At 44.6% G+C, this 23297-nt stretch overlaps 2 protein-coding genes across 3 annotated transcripts; both read left to right on the forward strand.

The window, feature by feature from the left end:
* Positions 1-2960: 2960 nt before the first annotated feature.
* On the forward strand, positions 2961-8140 carry gtpbp4 (GTP binding protein 4). Its single transcript, XM_076137939.1, has 17 exons — positions 2961-3085; positions 3927-4097; positions 4279-4382; positions 4468-4604; positions 4707-4807; positions 4944-5036; positions 5129-5320; positions 5428-5493; positions 5691-5780; positions 5878-5988; positions 6155-6232; positions 6341-6392; positions 6481-6581; positions 6715-6912; positions 7009-7074; positions 7163-7306; positions 7472-8140. The coding sequence occupies exons 1-17, from the start codon at positions 3038-3040 to the stop codon at positions 7622-7624; spliced, it is 1905 nt and encodes a 634-aa protein (XP_075994054.1). The 5' UTR covers positions 2961-3037; the 3' UTR covers positions 7625-8140.
* A 716-nt stretch (positions 8141-8856) lies between these two features.
* On the forward strand, positions 8857-22624 carry LOC142988700 (WD repeat-containing protein 37). Of its 2 annotated transcripts, none has more exons than XM_076137935.1 (14): positions 8857-9017; positions 10240-10408; positions 12674-12770; positions 12975-13070; positions 13179-13243; positions 15879-16014; positions 16220-16291; positions 17166-17210; positions 17661-17737; positions 17832-18072; positions 18357-18498; positions 18757-18891; positions 19035-19149; positions 19325-22624. In XM_076137935.1, exons 2-14 carry the CDS (start codon positions 10271-10273, stop codon positions 19454-19456), a joined length of 1491 nt encoding a protein of 496 aa, XP_075994050.1. In that variant the 5' UTR covers positions 8857-9017; positions 10240-10270; the 3' UTR covers positions 19457-22624. The 2 variants fall into 2 exon arrangements, with proteins under 2 accessions (XP_075994050.1, XP_075994051.1); XM_076137936.1 differs by having other exon boundaries at positions 17835-18072.
* The last annotated feature ends 673 nt before the right edge of the window (positions 22625-23297 follow it).

Consider the following 23297-nt stretch of genomic DNA (forward strand, 5'->3'; position numbering starts at 1 on the left):
ATCACCCGAGAAAAAGTTTCGCACGGTTGGCCAAAGGTGTTGTATATGACGGCTTCGCTCTCTTCCAAATTGAGAATTAGTAGAGATAAAGATAATTCAAATTCAAATGCATCAGAAATGAATATGAAACATGGAAACTATGCCACTAATGATGGCAGTGTGTGTGTTGAAAACATCGTATTACTGTTGGGATGATCTATAATCTGAATAAATCCACATTTTATATAAATTTTGTGAGCTTTATAAGGTATAGATTAATTAAGCAAAGCCCGGAATATCGAATGACACGTGTATCATTTGAAATGCAAATCGTAGGCAGGCTGCTGTGACCAAAGTTTTGATTGTAATCGGGAATGTGGTTGAAATTTAAATCCCTTTATTGGCAGTTGGTGTAAAGTGTGAAGCATCTATGATGAAGAGTTCATTGTTATATTTTCATACAGCCTATACAGCCTGGGCACCACTGGAGACTCAAACTGTATCATTAAATCGCTGAGCCCACATTGTTAAACCGTCATGTCAATCACCAGAGGCAACCTCAAAGGGGCAGACACAACTGTGGGGCTATGTAGAGTAACTTTGAAAACCACTGGAATATACTGGAACTGCATATTTGATCTTGTTTATGCTCCACCAGTGTTTGATAAGCAAATTGGGTGTAGTGACGCGATTAAGAATGTATGTCTCCAAGATCTTCTTTGGCTAAACACTTGTGATTTAGCAGAGAGGGTGTCAGCAGAGCCGGCAGGGATGGAAAATATTCTGTGATGAGGAGCCACTGGGATGTGTTATACCTCCTGTGTATCCTGTGTCCTGTGGTCTCCTCCCAGGTGTATTTGCCCTCGAGCAGCAGTTTGTACTTGGAGCTCCCACATGAGGTCCGAGCTCATTACCATGCCCCGACACCCTGCAGAGGAAACTCATAATGGCTTCTTATCTTAGAATACAGACAGAAGCCCGAGGGTCATGTTTGAACTTTTCAGAAGAACAGATCAAAGCAACCCTATTTGTACAAAATACACAATGCAAGACAACAACGATGAGAGAATGACTTTTGCTCTCTCTTTGTGTTTTCGATGAGCTCGACAATGGTGAATTTCACTGTTAGAAATAAAAAATACATTTTGAGATTACAGATGCAATATTTCAAGAAAAATAAAGCTGTAATGTTTTCAGAAAAAAATTCAACTGTTATGGGGAAGTCATAATAATTCAAACAAAATCTTTATTTTTCCTCTCTCGAAATAAGACTCAATTCTCGAAAGATCTCTTATATCACATATACAGTATATAATGTCTTTTTTACTTTACAATCCGTGGTAGTTTTGAGGAGTGAGCCCTCTTCATTTTTTCTTATCTCTGGTGCAGCAGCGAACACAGAGCTGTTACACAGGCCACGGGTCTCCGCCCCTCTCTTCGCCCCTCCCCCCCAGCTCACAGCGGGCCGTCCCGATTGGTCCAAACTCGCAGAGGGCGCACGCGGAGCCACTCGTGATCGTCTGGAGTGGGCGGGCCAAACAAGCAGCGGCGCACGCTGATTGGCTAAATCAACATCTGCGCGGATCACAACAAATATGGAGCGGAGTTCCAACCCGGAAGAGGGGAAAAAGAATATAAAGATTTCTTTGCTGCCGGAGTTACTCAAGCACACTTTCTGTAGGCTGTTCTGACTTATGACTGTTGTGATACTACATTGAAACATATAGTAGTATAAATATACAGCAAGGTTTTAAAAAGCTGTAGAAGTACATGTGGTCTGAAATGTGGAAATATAAATAGATCACTAATAAACACCAGTAGAGGCCAATTTCTTACATCCCAGCGTCTCATAGACATAGAATATTTATATCACAGATTAGCTACAAAACATCCGCCCTTAGTTAAATTTACCTTTGTTAGTCTTATTTTCTATTATTGTTTGGTTTAATAATTAAATGTTCCTCATCATGTGGTTTTTTTCAGGGGATAGTGTTCCCATTTCCATTTGTAAAATGGGTTAAAATCCTTCAATTTGTTGCATATATAAATCCAAGCCTGAAATCAGATCAGAAGTAACAATTCTTGTTATACACAACCTTATTGGCTGTTAAGTACAGAAAACACATATAATTATACATGAAATAAGTGTTATTATTGCATAATGTACACAATGTACACATCTCATTTTGCCATAATATGTAAATGTAATCAGATAATTATCACCCTTTTAATTGTAATACATTTTATTTCTAAATTCAATCTATCTGTGTATTCAAACAGGACAAGCAGGCATGCACAGGGATGAGGCGAAATTGGGATGTACTGTAAATGTAACATGGAGAAAACCTTTTGCATAATGCTTAGAGCTCTGCCAATGATGTGGAATCTACTCACGGGTGAACACATTTACATGCCTCTTCACACGTAGAGGATAGGCAGTGAGGAGGTCTTCTCTGATGTAAGGCTTGGCAGGCTTGGAAGGCTGTATGATGATGAAGTGACTTCTTGCTCAGGAGGTATCGATTGTTTATATTCTTACAAATAGCCAATCTAGCCCCTGTAGCTCACTCCCTCTACAGCTCACTCCCTCTCCCTTTACAACTCACTCCCTGGACACTTTATTTTCTCTATTGCCCGTGTTTCAGGAGCGTCCCATTTGCATACCTCTCACCCTGCCAAATCTTGTTTTACTGCGACTTTAATCCACTATTGGTAGACTGCGGTGTCTCTCTGTCTGCATACGACCAGGGCACAGGACGGAATACGGAATTAAACTAACTATAAGTATACAAAACAACTACGAATATATTACTTACTTAATTACGTTAAAGTTTTGGTTCGATTATATAGAAAGACAAAATCTTGCCAAATGTAGAAACAGACGGGTTCAGTATCTGACATACAGTATGGTATAATAACTTGTTTATGCAGTGTCCATGTCCGGACGACAGGGGGCGATGCGCAGAAAACCCTTTACTGTTTTTCTTTTCCGGCTCTTCCGGAACACGAAGCGTTCCTTTCCCTGTGCAGTCTGTGGGCAGAAACGTGTCCCGACAAAATGGCACTCTACAATTTCAAGAAGATTATGGTGGTTCCCACCGCCAAGGTGAGGTTTGACTTCATTTTGACGTTTGTTAACAGAGTTTGTTGGTTTACGCGATGTGTTATTCAGCATTGGGCGGCCGATCTGGACAGAAAACACGGCGGAACGTGCTGGGGAGGAAAACACGTGTTGTGCTGCGTAAAGGGACACCAGAGGCACCGCGATCACACATCCACGTGTTAATCGTGACATATGTGAACTCATGATTCGTCAAAAAAGGGAAATCGGAGAGAAGCCCCACATTTAAAAACACGTTAAAGCTGATTTTTCCGTAAATAGCTGCTGACAAGGCTGAGTGAAGTCACACAAGTCGACTACAAAGCTCCGTTAGGACGCATGTCAGTCTAAGAGTTCCGGTCAATGTCAAAACTCATATTTACTCCAACAGTGTTTGTCCGTATAAACACCGTTTGGCTGTGAAACAAACAAACAGCAACTATACCTCAGAGCAGCAGGCGGTGGTGTTGGACATTACTCTCACGATGAAGTGACGCGGATGATGCGGCGGTTGAAAAGAAAAGAAAAGCCGTCAGATCAGAAGTTGTTTACGTTTGTGGAGAAGGGAAGCAGGGTTGTGTCAGGTTTGACCCAGGAGGTTTTGTTGACACGGAACATTTCTGTTGTCCAAGCTTCTCCCTGCAGTCACTGTAACTTTATTTACACCTGCATCAACACACGACTCCTTATCCGGATAACGGCCACCACGAAGCTGTTGTTGTTATTATTGTTATTATATTGTACTAAAGTAAATCCAGTGATGAGGTGAAAAGTGTTCTCTTGTCAGTTTCTGTGAAAAGCGCTGGAAAACAAAGTCTCAACTTGTCTGCCGTTCTCCTTCTCGCAGGAATTCATCGACATCACTTTATCTAAAACCCAAAGGAAGACGCCCACCGTGGTACACAAACATTACCAGATCCACCGGATCCGACACTTCTACATGCGCAAGGTCAAGTTCACACAACAGAACTACCATGACCGGCTCTCACAGATCCTCACCGACTTCCCCAAGCTGGACGTAAGTTAAGAAACATTTCTGATGTTTGGTTACTGCTGTGAACGGCAACTTGTTATGGAAAGGGATCAATTAAAGCCATTTAAATCAGCTGCAGATGCCTTAATCTTGGAACATTTACCCTTAACTTATAAAAGATGACACATTTAAATGTAATAATATGTCTGTGCTTTGCTTTCTGCAGGATATTCATCCATTCTATGCTGATCTGATGAACGTGCTCTATGATAAAGACCATTATAAGTTGGCTTTGGGGCAGATTAACATCGCCAAGAATTTGATTGATAAGTAAGTATGAGTCTCTGTCGTACTCGCCGGATCAATAATCTGTGAACGCCACCTCTATAAGCGTTTTCTCTTTTGTTTGTTGCAGTGTTGCTAAGGATTACGTCCGCCTGATGAAGTACGGAGATTCTCTGTACCGCTGCAAGCAACTGAAGAGAGCGGCTCTCGGCCGCATGTGCACCATCCTGAAACGGCAGAAGTCCAGCCTGGAGTATCTGGAACAAGGTAGAGGAAACATTGTTTGAGAGCTGCACAGTGATTTACTCAGCATTTCCTCCTCTGTGAATATTGAAAGATTGTAATGAACGCGTGGTCTCACTTCAACAGTGCGTCAACATCTGTCCCGTCTGCCGACCATCGACCCCAACACAAGGACCCTGCTCCTGTGTGGTTACCCCAACGTGGGCAAGTCCAGTTTCATTAACAAGGTAAACGTCTCTTTTGTCTGGAGAAGCTTGTCTGGCAACTTGATGAATAAGATGTTAAAGCATTTAGTGTTGGTTAACCCGTTGAGGTTGAATCATTCCAAAGCTCTGACATTGTTGCTGTGTCTTCTCTCCTCAGGTCACACGAGCCGACGTCGACGTCCAGCCGTACGCTTTCACCACCAAGTCTCTGTTTGTGGGTCACATGGACTACAGATACCTGCGCTGGCAGGTAACACACTGCTGCTCTCACCTGCAGTCCATGGCTTTCTTCCCCTGCTCTCTCTTTCACCTCACCGTGCGTGTGTGTGTATGTGTGTGTAGGTGGTGGACACACCTGGTATCCTGGACCACCCGCTGGAGGAGAGGAACACCATTGAAATGCAGGCCATCACAGCGTTGGCTCACCTTCGCGCAGCCGTCCTCTACGTGATGGACCTCTCAGAGCAGTGTGGTCACACCCTGCAGGAACAGCTGGAGCTCTTCAACAGCATTCGGCCTCTGTTTGCCAACAAGGTCAGAGGTCAATGTAATGTGTACAGTGTGATGGTGACCTGTGGCAGCCATTGGGAAGCTGTGAGCAAAACCAAACATCTCTCTCTCTTTCTCTCTCTCTCCTGCAGCCTCTGATCATCGTGTCCAACAAAAGTGACGTGAAGAAGCTCAGTGAGCTGTCTGAGGAGAACCAGGTGGGTCACAGGAAGTCACTGTTAAGACAGACAGATGAGAATCAGGTCATGTATCGGTAACAATAAACTTTGACTTTGTTGCCATCTTAAAATTATACTGCAGTTATGAACACTTGAAGCCAGAACTAAAGGTTGTGCACAGTTGTGATTGTGGTTTGTGTCATTGAGTGTTTAACTGCTGTCATCCCTGTACTCAGAAAATCTTTGCTGACCTCACTGCTGAGGGAATCCCAGTCATTGAGACGAGCACGCTGACCGAGGAAGGAGTCATGCAAGTTAAAACAGAGGTGAACTCATAAAATCACTCTCATCTTTTTGTGTCCAGTAATTATTCAATTGTATTGAGTTCAAAGAACCTCGCTTACCGGTCCCGTGTGTTTGCAGGCCTGTGACCGCCTCCTTGCCCACCGTGTCGACACCAAGATGAAGGGCAAGAAGGTCCACGATGTTCTCAACCGGCTGCACTTGGCCATGCCTGCAAAGAGAGACGAGAAGGTGAGGGAGTCTGCAGTCTGATCACTGAAAGAGGAGAAATCCACATCCTCCCAGTCCCAGGCTCCTGCCCATCCTGCCGTTTCCATTTTGTGTCGTTCACTGACTAAGATGCATCTGCGTTTGACTCTGCAGCAGACGCTTCATGTTGTTTCTTTTGTTCCCCCAGGCGAGGCCTCCATTCATCCCAGAGGGAGCCATGGAGCGCAAGAGAGCAATGGAAGTGGATGCACCAAAGCGCAAATCGGTAATGCCTGTTGTTGACTTCATTCATGTAAATGTTCATTTGCCTGCATTTGGGCGAATCTCACTGTGACATGGCAACATCCTGATAGACATTCTGACACATTTTCAGGAGAGAGATCTGGAGATGGAGATGGGAGATGACTACATCCTGGATCTACAGAGTGAGCAGCTGTTTCATTTCCACATTCATGCTGCCGAAGTAAGCGGCGACTTGTGTGGCACTGATGCTCTCGCCATTTGTTTTTTCAGAATACTGGGATCTGATGAACGAGGAAGAGAAGCAAGATAAGATCCCCGAGGTCTGGGAGGGACACAACATTGCCGATTACATTGATCCTGATATCATGAAGGTGAGCAAGATTCCCTGCTGCTAGATTGGAATTGCAAGAAAATTCAAATGTCTGGTAACCAAATGTTCTCGGCCAGGTTTCCAGAGCAAACGATGATTTCAGGCTCTAAAGATAATCTTCCTTCATCTCACAGAAACTAGAGGACCTGGAGAAGGAGGAGGAGCTAAAGGAGCGGGCCGGCGAGTACGAATCCGACGAAGAGAGCGAAGACGAGGAGATGCAGGAGATCCGCATGATGGCCAAACAGATCCGCGAGAAGAAGTTTCTCATGGTGGTGAAATCCAAAGATAAAGACGTCCATGGGCCACGGATGCCCAGGACCGCCACCAAGGTGAGAGGGCGATTTTGGCATAGACAAACTATGAACTATTGTACTGTGAATGGAGGACTGTCGTCTGACCTGCTGGTACATTTTCAACATTTACAGGTTGAAAGAAAGAAGCTGGAGAAGGAGATGGGTGACCTGGGTCTGGATATGAATGACAAGGACGGTGTAAGTGTCATGTACGGTTTGCATGTAAATGTAGAGAGAACTTCCTTGAAATCCAAATTCACGAGTGTCTTTGCCGCTTCCCTTCCAGAGCCACTATGCAGAGCAGGCCCGGCGATCCCGCAGCATCACTAAGAAACGCAAGCGCGAGGTCTCAGTCACCCCGACCTCCAAAACCCGCAGCCAGAGCGCTTCACGGCCACCAAGAGACCAGTCTGGGCTACGCGACCCTAAGGTCTGTAACACAGCGTCTTTATCATTATTATGCTGCTGTATGGAAGTGGCATCGATCCATCAACAGGAAAAAAACTACATGAAAGAAATCCACACGTGACTTCATTCTTGTCCGATTTGAGCCTGAAACTTACAGGCACCATCTTCTTTTCCCTTTGTTTCACAGATGGCGAAGAAGACTAAGAGGATGATGAAGAATTCCCAGAAAGGTATGAACCGCCAGGGCAAGAAGGGAGAGGCAGACAGGCACGTGTTCGACCTCAAGCCCAAACATCTCTTGTCCGGGAAGAGAAAGTCCGGCACCAACGATCGCAGATAAAACCAACAACCTTTTCTGGACAGTTTGAACTGGACAATTTGTAGAGATGACAGTCTGCTTGTACGGCTGAGCCCATCCAGACCAGCCTCTGCCTCGCCCACAAGCAAACAAATGAAATAACTGCTTTGTGACACGGGGCTGTCATCCTTGAGTGGCAGATTCAGTCCATTTAAATGTGTTCTTATAATGCTTAGTTCTGTCCGCTTTGAAGCTTTTGCTCACGAACAAACGCTTGATGAACTTTGACATTTGTAGAACTGTAACAAAAGGCAGATTCTCACATTAACCAGATGTGTAATGGTTAATGTGAGATTTATTTTTGTTAGTTATCCCCAGTTTCCATTGTCATACTTACATCTTGAATGACAACAAATAGATCAAGTTGTGAATTGAATTGCCTTACAGTTTATATGTGTATTGGTCACGCCGGGTTAAGTTATGATGAAGTGATGATGATGATGCTTCCTATACCGCCACAGTCTCCAGAAATATTCACAATAAATATAACAAATCCAACCATGTCAGGTCTTGTCATGTTTAAGAAAAACCCTTCATTATGTTCATTATGTAATACAACAGCATTCTGAAAGGGCACATGGTTGTAACCGGACACAAGTGAACACAAGTATAAGTTTAGTAAAAGTTAAAGTAAGCTTGAATGAGTAGGCAAATTTACTTTCTGTAAGACTTGTTTGTACATTAAAAGCATCTCGGCCTTATTGCTTTGTTATAGAAAGCAACATTCCAGCACATATAGTACTTTTATTGTGAAAAACTAGCCCTGTCCGGAACTGACCTCATCGACTTTTCTCTGACATTTTACTATACATTTGTACACACTCATGCAAATATCTGCTACAAACATTCTATTTGTTAAATTACATTTGCAGGACAGCAATTCCTGTACTTTCTGTTCAAATACTATCTGGAAGTTTAAATAATACATCGCTAATCCTCAAATACGAGTGCAACATGGAAAGTTTTGACATTTCTATGACTTAAGTGCCACTCGTCCATTCGTCATCGGTGTAATTCATCAGGCAGCACCTGCATTACACTAATTTGCGTGCGGCTCGATCTGCTTTCAAAGAGCTGCGTGTGATACGTAAAACTCTAGTAAAGTTGACTATTAGGAGAGAAACTTATTTGAATACCTTTGAATAATCGCTGCGAAGAAAACTGCCATTACATTGATGACAATCGGCTTTTATTATGAAAACAGTGGGGCCGGAACTGACTTCGCTGTGTCATCCCATGTAGCGGTGCCCGTCAAATGTCAACACGGATCCTCGGTTAAATCAGCGCAGCTTTGCCTCGCGTTAAAGAAAATGATCGCAAAGGACATATTTCGCACTATATCCAGAAATAGAACCTCACAATTTTAAACTTTCTGGTAAGTTAGACGTCATCGTTTCTAAGCTGTGTCGTCGCTAGCCTATTAGCATGTTTAGTAGTGGCAGCTAACTGAGCGCTCGCGCAGGTCGAGCTAACAGCGTCCGCCTTCACTTTCCAGCGGCGGAACGTTTACATGCCTTTATTTTCTGCTCAGTCCTGGTTGTTGCCATCAGAACGTTACAACCGGCGCAGCGTCTCCCGGTGCCCTCACATCCTCAGGTCACACCGAGCGAGTCACTGCCGCCTGCGAAACAAGGCGAATATAGCGGTTGTTACCAGGCTCGGGCGGGTGACAGCAGCAGTAACGTCTTTGTTGGTAACAGGTTAGCAGCCATTGATACTCATGTTTGGATGTGGAGGAACCTTTTCGTGTCTGTTCAAGGGCAAATCAAACACACGCCGGGCTTTGTCCAGCTTCACCCGTACTCTGTGTCGTTATTGTGTTATGAACGTGCGTAACACTACTTTCATGCCGACACTCGTGTGCAGCTCATGCTTGGCAGCCGTTTGCATGAAATAACAAGAGGTAATAACAAGAGTGTAAAATGAACCTGCGTCACCGGCTGACCACTCGTTTGTTTATAAGCAGCGATGATACATAAATAAACATTCAAGCCTGACGGGGTTTATGGAATATCTAAATACAAATGTTTTAATGTGCTATTACCACTAGGTGTGGTCAGTATAACCATCATATGTAACAATAGCCATTATTGCCGTTATAAAGATTGATTATTATGAATGAACAAAACAGTACTGTGGGACTTTGTCATATTCATATTCATGATTTAAAAATGTATTACAAAGCAGTTACTGGACACGGGTGTACCCACAGGGGCAAAGCGTTTCATCCGGACTAAGCACTGATCCATTCATACGTCGCCTATGTTTCTCTCCCTGTCGCACACACTCTGTTGCAAGCACTAGAAAATGTTTGTTCCTCTTTCGTTTCCTCTCCAAGTCATCTTTCAATGTGTTACAGTAACCAGTGAGGGTTTGCTGAGCCTGCATGCTCTTTCTCAGCGACACTCTGCCTCACACTCACTCACTTTGGCAATTTCACACATTCGCACTTGCAACCAATGCCAAATGCAACTACAATCATCTTATGTTTTCTGTTGACTGTACTTATTGAATGAGTGAACAGCTCCAACCTCCCTTCTGGACTTCATCTGACCACCCTTTGTTCACAGTTGGCTCCCTTTGTTTTGATTTTGCAGACACCAGGCTCGATTAGGTTTGGAAGGAGGGATGCCGGTGGAGAGTGGGAGCAGCGCTGCCGCCCGCCAGGCCAAGCAGAAGAGGAAGTCCCACAGCCTGTCTATACGCAGGACCAACAGCACTGAACAGGAGCGCTCGGGCCTGCAGAGAGACATGCTGGAGGGACAGGTAACCGCCAGTTCATTTCACAATAACACAAGTTCATTTGTTCCCATTATCAGTTTCTAACAGCTCCTTTGGTCCCAGCTCTAACTGCAGCATTACCCAATCTGTAAGCCTCAGCCCACTGCCCTGCTATCGCTCTCCACACTAATAAGCACTCCGTTTGTAAGCCTAAGCCAATTTGGTTACGTCCGTTTAGAGGGCGCGTAGCAGTTTATATTGTTGCTGGTTTAAGTAGTAGTGAGAGCACTGTGTAAAGAAGATGGATCCACAATAGCTTCAACCACTTGCATCTCGCAGCAAGATCAATGCGAGTGAGTTCGATCGATATCCTTGCATCTTGATTCGACTTCACATAATTCTCCCTAATTCATTCAAAATCCATAAATAGACCTTCTGATAAAGAGCCCTGGGTGACATTCAGAATATTTTAATGTATGACGGACATGAGATAAATGGAAAGCACTGCTGTGTTGCAGTCTTCCGGTCTTTTGGTACAACAAATTATTCATGTCCATAATCCTGCAAGCGAACAAGCGATGGAAACTCTCACAACCCCGCACTCGTGACTGAAAAGGTAAATCCTACATGTTTGGATCAATTACTCTGTTATAAATGAATTCAAAATCATTCCGTATGCAGATCATCTGTCAAATTAGCAAAATGAAGCAGTGGAACAACATCATACAGGGTTCTACAGGCCCAGAGAAAGGAGGCATGTGTTTTACCCTGTAGGCCTGTTCTGGGTTTCGCTTTATTGCAGGGACCTTTTCTAACCCACACACACTTTAATCCCTTCCTCATGACTGTTTCCCCCCCCGCTTTGGTCCTTTTGGTTGTAGTCCTCCGATAATCTGGAGTCCTACATGAGAATGGAGGTAAGTTTCAGGCGTCTAGGTTTCAGTAGTGTAACACAACAAATAGTTGTGAGAGTTAGTTTGAGTAAAGCACCAGCGTAGTAAAGACTGGATTAGAGCTCATAGTGTGTATTGTGTGGGGGTTGGGGCAGTTCTGGAGGTGTTTGATGAAAGTCCTGCTGCTGATCCATCCAACATGCCAGATTGTACTGATGTTACTTCATCAGTAACAGAGTCTTAGTGAGTATGTTGCATGTTGCCGCTGCTCTGTTGGACCAAGCTTTCGTCGCCATGATCTCCTTCTGCTACTTTCACTTCTAATAAACACACGAAGGAGCGACGCGAGATCCTGTTCTGACTTTGCCCTCACTACTGCCTATTTCTAAACACACGAAGCTGCCGGCTACAAGATGACACAATCTCATCGCTCCTACCCAGAAACCCTTGTGCTTTATGGTCGTTTCCTGCTGTTTTTGATTCCAGGAAACCGCACACAGACTTGATGTTTCGACTGCACTTATTTGTTGCCTCCTGAGTTCAGATCAAACACTCACACACGTTCTAAAGTGAACCTATTGCATTCCTCCATACAGTGCGTTGTGGCGTGTGTCAGCAGGCTTTATACTACAGACGGGTTCTCTGCCCTCAAGCCGCTCTGCCAGTCCTCTCAGCGCAGTTATCCTGTGTTCACTGGAGCGCAAACCTTTCTGCTCCCAACATTAGCCTGTGAATGATAACGTCTCACTTCACCGAGTCCTTCAGCAAATACAGCCACAAGCAAAGCACAGCATGGAGGAAATATGCACAGTGAGGAATCTGCCCACTGACTTCATTCCTTTAATACTCTAATAGAGCTATTCACATGTGTCATGTTGTAAGTAATGCCCAGAGTATTTCACAAAACACTGACTTCAAATCTATGATCGTGAAATTAATAGCGCCTGTGTTGTAACTATTGTAATATGTGACCTCAATGTGTCGTTTCTGAGTGCAGTGTTTGCACAGACAAGTCTAAAAAGGTTTTTTTCCACAGTCTGTCTTTGCCACAGCAGTTGCAAGTTGTTCTTGCTTTAAGGCACAATTAGCTTGTGGGGGTTTGTGATGGAGCTGTTCCCATGTAAAGTGTGTGTTCCACATCAGAGGAAGCAATTTATAAGGGTCAATGTTGAGGATGGGTCTGATCAAGATTGTAAGAAAGCAAAGTGAAAGCCATTGAAGTAACAAGCCTCTATGACAGAATGTTGTTGTATCTGGTTAGTGTAGTGTTTAGTGTTTGTCTTTGTGATACTTATTAGTTGATGTTGCTCACCCAGTCTGATGATGATGATGATGATGATGCCTGACATGTATTCCACTGTAAGCTACCTCTCCCCAACAATAAACCCTGTGTGTGCGTGTCATCCCTCCTCTGCAGGACTCCAAACTGCCGCTGTCCCTGAGGAGCAATCTGCTGGACCTGTTCGGTCAGATTGAGAGGGAGTTTGAGAACCTCTACATAGAAAATCTGGAATGTGAGTCCGCACGCACCAAAAGTCTTTACATTAGTAAACAGCAATGGTCCAGATTACCATCCAGATCTTTGACGGCCTTTTTTAATTCTAATCTTATTTTTCATTTAAGCTAAACTCATTGTGCGACTAGGTGAGATTGAACTTCTGTGGAAAGTGAATACACCTTCCTTTACTCTAACAACATGCGACCTGTTTGACTCTCAGTGCGCAGAGAAATTGAAACGCTGAACGACCGCTTGGCTGCAGAAGGACAGACCTTTGAAGGGGCAGATTTGGCCAAAGGAGCCCTTAAAACAAAAGGTGAGACGCAGTCATGTTTCATTCATCTCACGCCCTGAATGAATATTTGAAAGTAGCATCTCGTAAACGCTCACCTTAAATATTTGTCTGTGTCTCATTATATTACAGCAAGTCACAGCACGAGCCAACTGTCCCAAAAACTAAAGACGACCTACAAGGCCTCTACAAGCAAGGTACATGCTGCTCCATGTCTTCAGCCTGCTGCTCTTTATACTGACAGACTTAAAGAGGCTCACAAGTGTTTAACTCTGTAAGAACTATAGGTCCACCTTCGGACATGCAAAGGTTGCTCAGTTATTATTAGAGAACACTGATGGTTGTTAGACATGTTGTGGTGAAAAGCTGTCTGTTGTATCAAGAGCATGATCGGTTGACTTGGTGTGTTTACATTTGCTGATTGACCGAGGCTTCTGTGTTTTCTTGCTCTCCATTTTCATATAATGTGTCTTTTGAAAAAGTTCAAGAAAAGAATTGCTGTTCTTTTTTTTCACCTTTTTCGCTCTCAGCCACGTTCAAATTCTTGCCATGCCAGAGTAGGTGGATCCAGAAACTTCAGCGTAACCAGTTGGGAGTTGTGGGGTGGAGACTCATGGGTAACTTGTTGATTTCTCCCCCCCCTTGTGTGCCAATATGCATGAACAGCCCAGCCAGGGGGTGGACACTCCCTCCCCAAGGCACTTGGTCATTCAAATGTAGGATTTTGAGTTCATATATTCATTTCTGTGTGAGATAAAAAAAACAAAACATTAATTTGTTATCTCACTAACTTTTTTCAGTTGCTCCCATTTGGTTTTCATTGAGCTACATTTGACAGCCTTTGCATAATGGTACACCATGTAGCCATCTTTAACACCGAGCAGCCGTCACCCGAAATGCTTCTTCTGTGCCTTGATCAATGTAGAATCAAGGCTGAAGGGCATTGGTCGGCTGCGTTCGATCAACATTGTTCCATCAGTGTGTGGTCTGTTGAAAAGTGGAGCCATATCAGATTTTGTATCTTTCTGTACCTCACTGACCGGTGATCACAGCAAATCACCTGGATGAGCTGCCAGTGTTCTGAGTGCTTCATTACATTGTGCAAAATCTGTTAAACCACATCTCCCCCCCACTTTCATTTTGATGTCCCCGTTTTAATTTCATGTTCAGTTCAAAATTCAGAGCCATGTGCAGTCGGCACTCGCTGAGGTCCTAGAAGGTTTCAGCGAGGAAACAACATAAAGCTTAACAATAAGAGAATGCCTTTAGTCTGTAAGTCTTCTCCCTCCATGTAGCAGAACTCATCTACTATGAAGTTAATACTCCTGCACATTTTCATGGCGGATTGAAAACAAGCAAAATCCTGATGTGGCAATGACAGACTGCACACCAACCCTACACGCTGTAGGCCACTAGCTGCTGGGTGCGTTAGGTTCGCCCCTCGGCCAGTCTTTAAAGCTTATTTTGCAGCGGTTTGCCTTTTTTGTAAGCCTTTAGCTTTAAATGTAGCCTCTTGTTCCAGTGTTAACACGAACAAGTTGGCGCTAACATTGAAATTCACCCAGACGGCTCAGAACGTCGTACACCGCAGAAGCAAAGACACACAGATTCATGAGTGAATCCTCATCTCATCATAACTCATTCATTTGGTCCAGTGTAATCCAGAGCTGCCGACCACGCCGCTTGCTAACAACCAGCAATCCCCCGGTTCCCTCCATGCTTTGTAGTCGTAGCCTTCATCATACAGCGGTATCAATCGTACCGACAGTGTGATGTAGTCTGTTAAAGTGTTGAATGCAAGTCTACGCAGACTGAGGTTTGTACTGTTTGATGTTCTTAATGCTGTCCTGCTTCCTTTCAGTTGGAACTTGTTTAGTGGTCTGTGTCCAAAGCGAACCAAGAGTCCAGTTTGTATCATCCCCATCTTTAATGTAAACACCTTGACCTGATGGGCTGTTGACAAGTTTGATAACAATTATTGTTTATTTTTTCAGACTCACCATAACTCATTATTCTTTATCCCCTCTCTAGATTCTTTTTCTTTTTTGCAGTTTTGCCTTTACAGTAATCCTTGTTTGATAACTACAGTATCCTCTACTGATACTCAATGTATCTGCATTTGTTTTGATACCAGATCTGGGTTCTAAAGTAGTTGCCGGTAGATTTTAGTGTCGTTTTGGATCATGGGAGGCACAGCGAAGACGAGCGCTGTCTGTGAACGCGCTCCTGTCCCCCGGTGCTGAGAAGGAGGTTAAGAATGTTTAGTTTTTGTGGTAAATACTCATGAACCCAGCTCTGATATGAATAATGCCAGCGTGAACCTAAAGCTTCTTAGCCATGGCCTACTTTAAGGACCCTGCTGACCAGCTCCTCAATGATCCTCAGTTCTGCTGACCCTGCTTCCTCCCTTGATCAGACCAGGGTTCCTACACGGCTCTGGAAAATGACTTGACTCGCTTTCAGTGTGGAGTGTGGGGAGATTAGGATAAGTCTTTAACTTGATACGTTCTGGCTTCCCACTGTATTTAAGATGATTAAAGGTCAATGGGGATATTTTCTCAATAAGATCATGTATAATTTAGAATTGTTTTGATAGTTAAATTTAAGTACAGCACAACAGAGTCCTCATCCTGAAAGGCCCATGTTTCCAGTCCTTAACTGACAAAACTTACATCAATTGGCGATAAAACAATAAACAAAACTCACATTCACATCCACACAAAAGTAAAATGATGCAGATCAGAGAAGGAGCATGTGAAGGAACCCTGATAGGCGCCGTACATCACCTGGATCTCAGGCTGTCTGTGTTAATGCGACTGTGGTGTTTGCCAGATTGTGTCCAGTTTCAAAGCGACCACGTCCAGAGCGGTGTGTCAGCTGGTCAGAGAGTATGCTGGCCACAGGGACGGCATCTGGGACCTCAGCGTCACCAGGACACAACCTGTGGTGCTGGGAACCGCATCTGCAGGTTCACTCTCACTTTAATTCCTTTAAACTCTACAGACTCTTGTTGTTTTTGACTTTATACTCCATTCTGTCAGAGTATTTGTATTCTAAAGACGCCTAATGAGTAAAGTGAAGCAATAAATGTTCATTTGGGGTCATTGTTAGTAGAAAACAGGCTCATTCATGTAGATTTCTGATTTTAATGTTTTCATAACATCTCCCTATAGATCACACTGCAATGCTGTGGAGCATTGAGACGGGGAAGTGTCTTCTCAAGTATTTGGGCCATCAAGGATCAGGTATAGAAATACACATTCATATAAATACATGTGTTCACTCATATTGTGCTTTTGGAAGAGTGAATCTAAAGTTCTTTAGCTCAAACAACAACAACGCTGCTGCTGCTGCTGGCACAAATGCAAGAAACATGAAGCCTCAACACCGCTTGGGTTTATATTAATATTTTGACATACTGTACTGCTCTTGCAGCGGTTGTTCTCTTTCATAAAGCTAGGCTGCCAGCTAACAAGCTAACCAAAGGTACTCCTCAATAATCGAAACAAGGCTTACTTTTCTTGAATCTTACTTTTCTTGAATCTTGTAGATAGTTTGGTATGGTAAAACTGTAACATAACAAAGAAAAGTACATAAAACATACATACATACTATAACATATAACACTCACAACACAATCAGTTACTCACAGACAAATAGTCTCCAAGGCAGAAGAAGCGCATCAAGCTAATGTTCAGCTAGCAACATGCACAACTCCTCCCGGTGTCTGACTCTGACTCTGAGTCTGAGCTCCACTGAGACTCTTTCACACAGGTGCCTTTCATTGTTCTCGCTGATTAGACCTCTGCTCAGGTGACGTGGATTGACTGTGAGAAACATAGAACGTTACCCCTCCTTGTCAGCAGAGGGCGCCATTAGTACAAACCAATGTACACTAAATAAACATCTTTACTGTTATAACTTTAACTTAAATTAAAGGCAGCACACACACACATTCAAGTCTTTTATATTTGCGGTGGTTTTGCTAAATGGCAGCCTGAGAAAACACATTTGGGGTTTTCATGTCAAGTGAATCCATAGGATGTGAAATGTGAGATAAGTAATAACGTCGACCCTGTGTGTGTGTGTGTGTGTGTGTGTGTGTGTCTTTCTCTGCAGTCAACTCCATCAAGTTCCACCCAACTGAACAGATGGCGTTAACAGGTGAGCCGCCATGAAATCTGTGACTCCACATCCATGAGGGCAGCAGCTGTTTCACATTCATGCACTGTAGCGCCCGTAGCCTCATGCTACCCTGGACAGCTGTCTGTGTAGACCCAAATAGAGGATAATAAGTATGAGCTGTGCCAAACCTGCAAGACCCACAGGAACGGATCAAGGAAAGGATCCAGGAGAGAACACGTAACCAAAAGTACCTTCAAAGTGTTGGTACCCTTCAAATAAAAAACATGTAGATGAAACTGACAAACTGACACTTTGCTTCTGAGTGTGGATGTAACATTTTAGATTAAATAATTAAACAAATGGCAGTGATGTCATTGTGTGCACAACACTGAACATGGACAAGAGAAGGAAAAGGACAGAGTTGTATGAGAAGATAAAGAAAATAACACTTTGTTCTTGTTCTCACTGTCTTCTCTCTGTGCTTCTAAGCCTCTGGAGATCAGACGGCTCACATCTGGAGATACATGGTGCAGCTGCCAACACCGCAGCCCGCCGCAGACATCAGCGTGAGAACGATCAGCACTGTTCACCTACATTCATCTATGGGCTGGAATAGTTGTGTCTCCCTTTCTTATCTTCTTTGCCTCCCTCCCCTGACAGCAGCAGACGCCCTGTGAAGAAGACGTGGACTTCTCCGACAAGGACGAAGCCGACGGCGAGGCCGAGGGTCCCAACGACTGCCCCTCGGTGCGCGTGGCCACCACCACGTTGCGCAGCCATCAGGGCGTGGTTATCGCCGCTGACTGGCTGGTGGGGGGCAAGCAGGTGGTGACGGCCTCCTGGGACCGAGCCGCCAACCTGTATGACGTGGAGACGTCAGAGCTCGTCCACTCACTCACTGGTAGGATGAGCAGCATGTTCATGATCAAAATTAAGCCCAGGGTTGTTCAGCTGGAGATGTTTGTGTGTTTTTATTTTCCTTGGATCAGGGCGGCCATATAGAATAGGCCTGCTGATACGACAACAAATACAACATGAGGATATGGAGAGAAAATGAACAGAAAAGAAAATACAGTTCTAGACAAATAATTTGAAGAGAGGAAAAACAGGAAGGACTGGAAGGAAGTGTGTGGGAGTGAAGGGAGTGAATTATGTGTGTGTGTGTGTGTGTGTGTGTGTGTTCAGGCCACGACCAGGAGCTGACCCACTGCTGTACACACCCCACCCAGCGTCTGGTGGTCACCTCATCCAGAGACACAACCTTCAGACTGTGGGACTTCAGAGACCCGTCCATTCACTCTGTCAATGTGTTTCAGGGACACACCGAGTTAGTCTGACACACACACACACACACACACACACGCCATGCCTCTCTCCCTCCCTCCCTCTGTCCCTTTTATATCTTGTAGTTGTGGTTTGTACATTGTTTTTGCCCAGCCAGTAGGCGATGATGTCAGAACTGTCTCACTTCTCTCTGAGACTACATGAACTTGTAAATGAAGTCATTGCAGTCTGCATGAACAAAACAAACCCTCTCAGTCACGTGTTCCAGTCCACTGTGGTAACTTTTCCCGCCTCTCTGCAGCACGGTGACGTCCGCTGTGTTCACGGTGGGAGACAACGTGGTCTCTGGGAGCGACGACCGGACTGTCAAGGTGTGGGACCTAAAGAACATGAGGTCGCCCATAGCAACCATCCGCACCGACTCCGCAGTTAACAGGTCTGTGAACTGTACACACATGATTGATCCTAGACATTTATATCCCACATGTGTCATTCAGCAGCACACATGCAAAGCAAGCTGGATGTTGACTGTTGTTGTGGTTGATTATGAATGTTTCCTCTTCTTCTTCCTCCGTGCAGGATCAGCGTGTCGGTGAACCAAAAAATCATTGCTCTTCCTCACGACAATCGGCAGGTCCGGCTGTTTGACATGTCAGGGGTGCGACTGGCTCGACTCCCGCGCAGCAACAGACAGGTGGGGACTCCTGCATGTTCACGTCTGCAGGGCTGTGGCCGCTTCTGTGTCCCTGATGTCACTTTGTACTTGTTTTGCTAAGATTAGTAGAAGTAGTTTACCAGTATCAGTTCAATGCCACAGGACAGCTCATGTCCCTGATGCTGCTGTTGTTGTTGTTGTTGTTGTTGTTCAGGGTCACAGGCGAATGGTCTGCTGCTCAGCCTGGTGTGAAGACAACGCCTCCTGCAACCTGTTCACCTGCGGCTTCGACCGACAGGCCATCGGCTGGAATATCAACATCCCCGCCCTCCTGCAGGAGAAATGAGCCGCACCTCCTCCTCCTCCTCCTCCTCCTGTCATCCCCCTGCACAAGCTCTGACGGCCCCGCCCGGTCTGAGGGACAGGACGGTCTGAGGGACAGGACGGGGAAACAACTGGCTCTCTCATCACACCCGTCACGTTTCACACATTCACCGCAAATATAGACAGAATGCTTGGAGTCTAGCCTGGGTGGTGTGTGTGTGTTTGTGTGTGTGTGTGTCCCTGTGTGTGTATTTTTGGGGGAGCCTGCCCCCCCTCCTCCAAAGTACAATGTAAAAGATGTCTTCTGCTTTCGTGTAGCGCTATTGCCCTGATCTATCTGGCGGCACAGAGTGCTGACAGGAAGCAGATTCTGCCGCCACTGAAGGATTAGCGAGTGAGGCGTCGCACATTTCTGCTAAATCAGCATCTACACGCAAAAGTAAACTGCTCCGCTGATACCTGAGTCATGTTTGGAGCCGAGAGGCCGCGGTCTGAGGCTTCATAGGGTGAGATCCTCTTTGTTGTTGAGTTATGATGCGAGAGCTCACACTCACACACTTTTGTGGATCTTTACAAATGATCCCAACTTTCCCCTGATTTCATTCAGGTCTCAGACACAATTTGACCACAAAGAAGTCGTGGCACTTCTGATTCTGTAGAGGTGACACCAGGTTGCTCTTTGATCCTCTTCTTCTTCTTCTTCTTCTCCCAGCAGTCACCTTCTCTCTCTCTCTCTCTCTCTCTCTCTCCAGGCTGCTTTCTTACTCATATTTGCCGGTGATTCATTGCTTCATATTTCAAATTAGGCCATTGAGCTCATCTGATGGTTCTTTCCTCTCAGAGTGTGTGTCCTCCTCCTTTGCATCAAACCCACTCTGGCTGTGTTTCCCTGAGTTTCGGCTCAGGCACAGTTTGTTTCCGGTTCCCTCGTCGGTCAGATTGATGCATTATGACTTCCTAAAGAAATCTGAGACGCCCGGGTCTGATTGTGTGTGTGTGTGTGTCTCTGTCTATGTAAAGTCACGTACCGGCCACTGTGTGTCTAAGAGACCAAAACCAGCGTGATAGAAGCCTTTAGGACTTCACGTTGCGTCATCCGAGACTCTAGCAGGCTTCAGTCACCACGTTGTAGGTAAATCATTTGTGTTTGAGCGCCATCATGGTTGATATAGTTACGTCGGTAGAAAAATGATACTCCAGCCACGGTTTTGGGGTCGTGGGTCCTTTGGAGGATCCGCTTCTCTCCTGGTCTCTGGTTGATGTTTGTTTGGTGTCACATTAAAGACATAACAGGCATCTAGAATCAGAGAGCTCCTAACCAAGCAGGGCTGCAGAATAAAAGATCAACAGTGCACTTTAAAGTGGTCGATCTCGTCCCCCCCCCCCCCACACACACACACACGCAGCTCTTCAGTTTGACGATCTGACAGTCGTACAGATCTAACAATAAGAGTTTGAGGAGGAGAAGGTTTGGTTCCACATGAAGGGACTAGAGAGAACATGCACAGGGAGTCAGATCGGCTTGATTCTGCGTAGGAGAGCAGTTAGCTTGTTCTTAGTTTGCACATTTAAATTGAACTCATTCACTTTATTGTCTAATGAAGGGGTTGAATTAAAAGAAGCCCGTGCCCCACCCCCCCGATGCTCAGCCCTGCTGTCATGGCAACACGTCATGTGTGTTTCCCCAGTATCCCGCGGTGCCCTTTAGTGGTTAGTGTGTGTTGCTGTAGACTCTATAGCAGCCAGCGTCAGATTAGGTACGGTACTTTAAAAACAAGCAAAGTCTGAGGAGCACCGCGATGCAAAAGCCTGCTCGCTTTCTCACTGCCACTAGATACTATGTTAGCCAAAGCTACAAGTGTGTGTGTGTGCGTGTGTGTGTGTGTGTGTATGTGTGTGTATTATCAGAATGACCTGTGATGGATATTGATGAGGTAAAACACGTTTCTTGTTGGAGTGTAACTATCTCCGCAGCGCAGTGGGACGCCGTAGTGTGACTGTAGTATTGCTGTTGTACTTTGCTGTACAGAGTTTGTGTGTGTGTGTGTGTGTGTGTGTGTGTGTGTGTGTAACAGGCCCCTCTGTGTTCCAGCAGTAACATGCTGACCGACAAGCACAGTTCATTGTGAAGTTCCCCTCTCTCAGTCTGTGGTTAGATCTGAGTGTTTGTATTGAAACAAAAGAAGAAGTGGAGTGTCGCAGCGACACGCGTGCTTAGAAACACGCAGTAAAAAAAAACACTGTTGTATATTTGGTAACACTTTACAGTTAAAAACATGTATGTGTAACTACATATGAATGTTTATATGACATCATGGTGTGACAGCCCATCATCACATGTAGGAACATTTACACGACGACAAGATGGCTCCAGACCACAAAGGTCAAAGGTCAAAGCCTCAACACCCCGGGTTTCAAAAGCATAACATTTGAATCGCGTTAATGAAGCGTCAGGCGCCTGTGTGTGTGTGTGTGTGTGTGTGTGCAGCGTTTTATTATCACACAAACCTGCATTTGATTTGTTTTTACTGGATGTACATTCACTTTCTTGCTTCATGTTCCTGTTAGAGGTTCTCCCTTTGCATCGCATTAAAAGTATCCAGTCTATTTAAACAGGGATGGCTCTCGCTTTGCATCACAGAGGATAATCAACTAAACACTTATTATAGCAGCACCTTACATCATGGGACGCAACAGAAATAGTATTCTCGTTATTAATCAAAGAACTTTAAAGGCTAATGAAGACGGTGGACATGTTGGACGATGACGCCGACTCCAGTATTATAACAGCGGCCTAAGAAGCCATCCCTAGTTTAAATGATTTAGTTTGTAAGGAGAAATTAAAACGTGTGTGTGTGTGTGTGTATCATCACTGCTCTTTAATTTTTCCGACGCCATTTTAAACTGCAGGCGAGTGTATTTTGTACAGAATCTTGAGCCTCAGAATTCACCTTCAAGCTGAGCTGTCAGTCACATGTCACACCCTCCATCACAGGACTCGTCAGTGAGTGTCGCCCGTGCTGATTCCTCTGTGTCGGTGTTTTGTGATCGACGTGGTTGTTGTATAATAACAAACACTGTAGCTAAGTAAGCAAAAAGATAAAAAGGTGTTGGATCAGCTGTGTGGGATAATAGCTCACGTCTGTCACGAGGAACGAATCCTAATAAACAATTTGTGCTGTATGAATCATTTCTGTTTGTCTGGTTTGAATTCAAACATGGCAACAAGCTACATTGCACAGAATCTGGGCTTTGATCTTCAGCAGGATGGAAGCCGTCAAACACAAAGTAACACAAATAAGTCCGTTTATTTCCAATAATAAAAATAGTCATGGCTACTATAAACTACAGTTCACACATTCTGCACACGTAAGAAGAGTTTACATAACAAGCAACTCTATCTAGACATACATGTGAAGAGACAAACTACTGATTGAATTAACGATTGAGGAATAAAAGCAGATGTAGACGAGTTAAGCTGAAATAATAAACAGTACTTCACGAGGTCTAATGGATGGATAAACATTTTGTAGTCCGTTATGTAATGTTCTCTTTCTATCACCAGGTGGCAGTGTGCCGTCAAAGGCCTCACGACCAAATCTGACATTGTTACATGAGAGAGAGAGAGAGAGCGAGGCAATGCAAAGTAACATGAGATGAAAGGGTCAAACATAATGGGTGTATTGCTCCCATGGGGCAGCACAGAAACATATACCCCAAGTACACACACACCTCATCACTGTATTTACTAGTCAATGTATTAATACTGCCGAGTTGTCCAGTTGGCTGCTGTTTGAGAGAAGAATGTGGACTGGAGCTGATCGACTTGCCCGATGAGTCACAAACTCAAATCTCAAGAGTTC

The sequence above is a fragment of the Genypterus blacodes genome, unplaced genomic scaffold, assembly GCF_046128005.1.
Source record: "Genypterus blacodes isolate CSIRO-AG114 ecotype Tasmania unplaced genomic scaffold, CSIRO-AGI_Gbla_v1 ptg000342l_1, whole genome shotgun sequence".
In the NCBI taxonomy this organism is placed as follows: domain Eukaryota; kingdom Metazoa; phylum Chordata; class Actinopteri; order Ophidiiformes; family Ophidiidae; genus Genypterus; species Genypterus blacodes.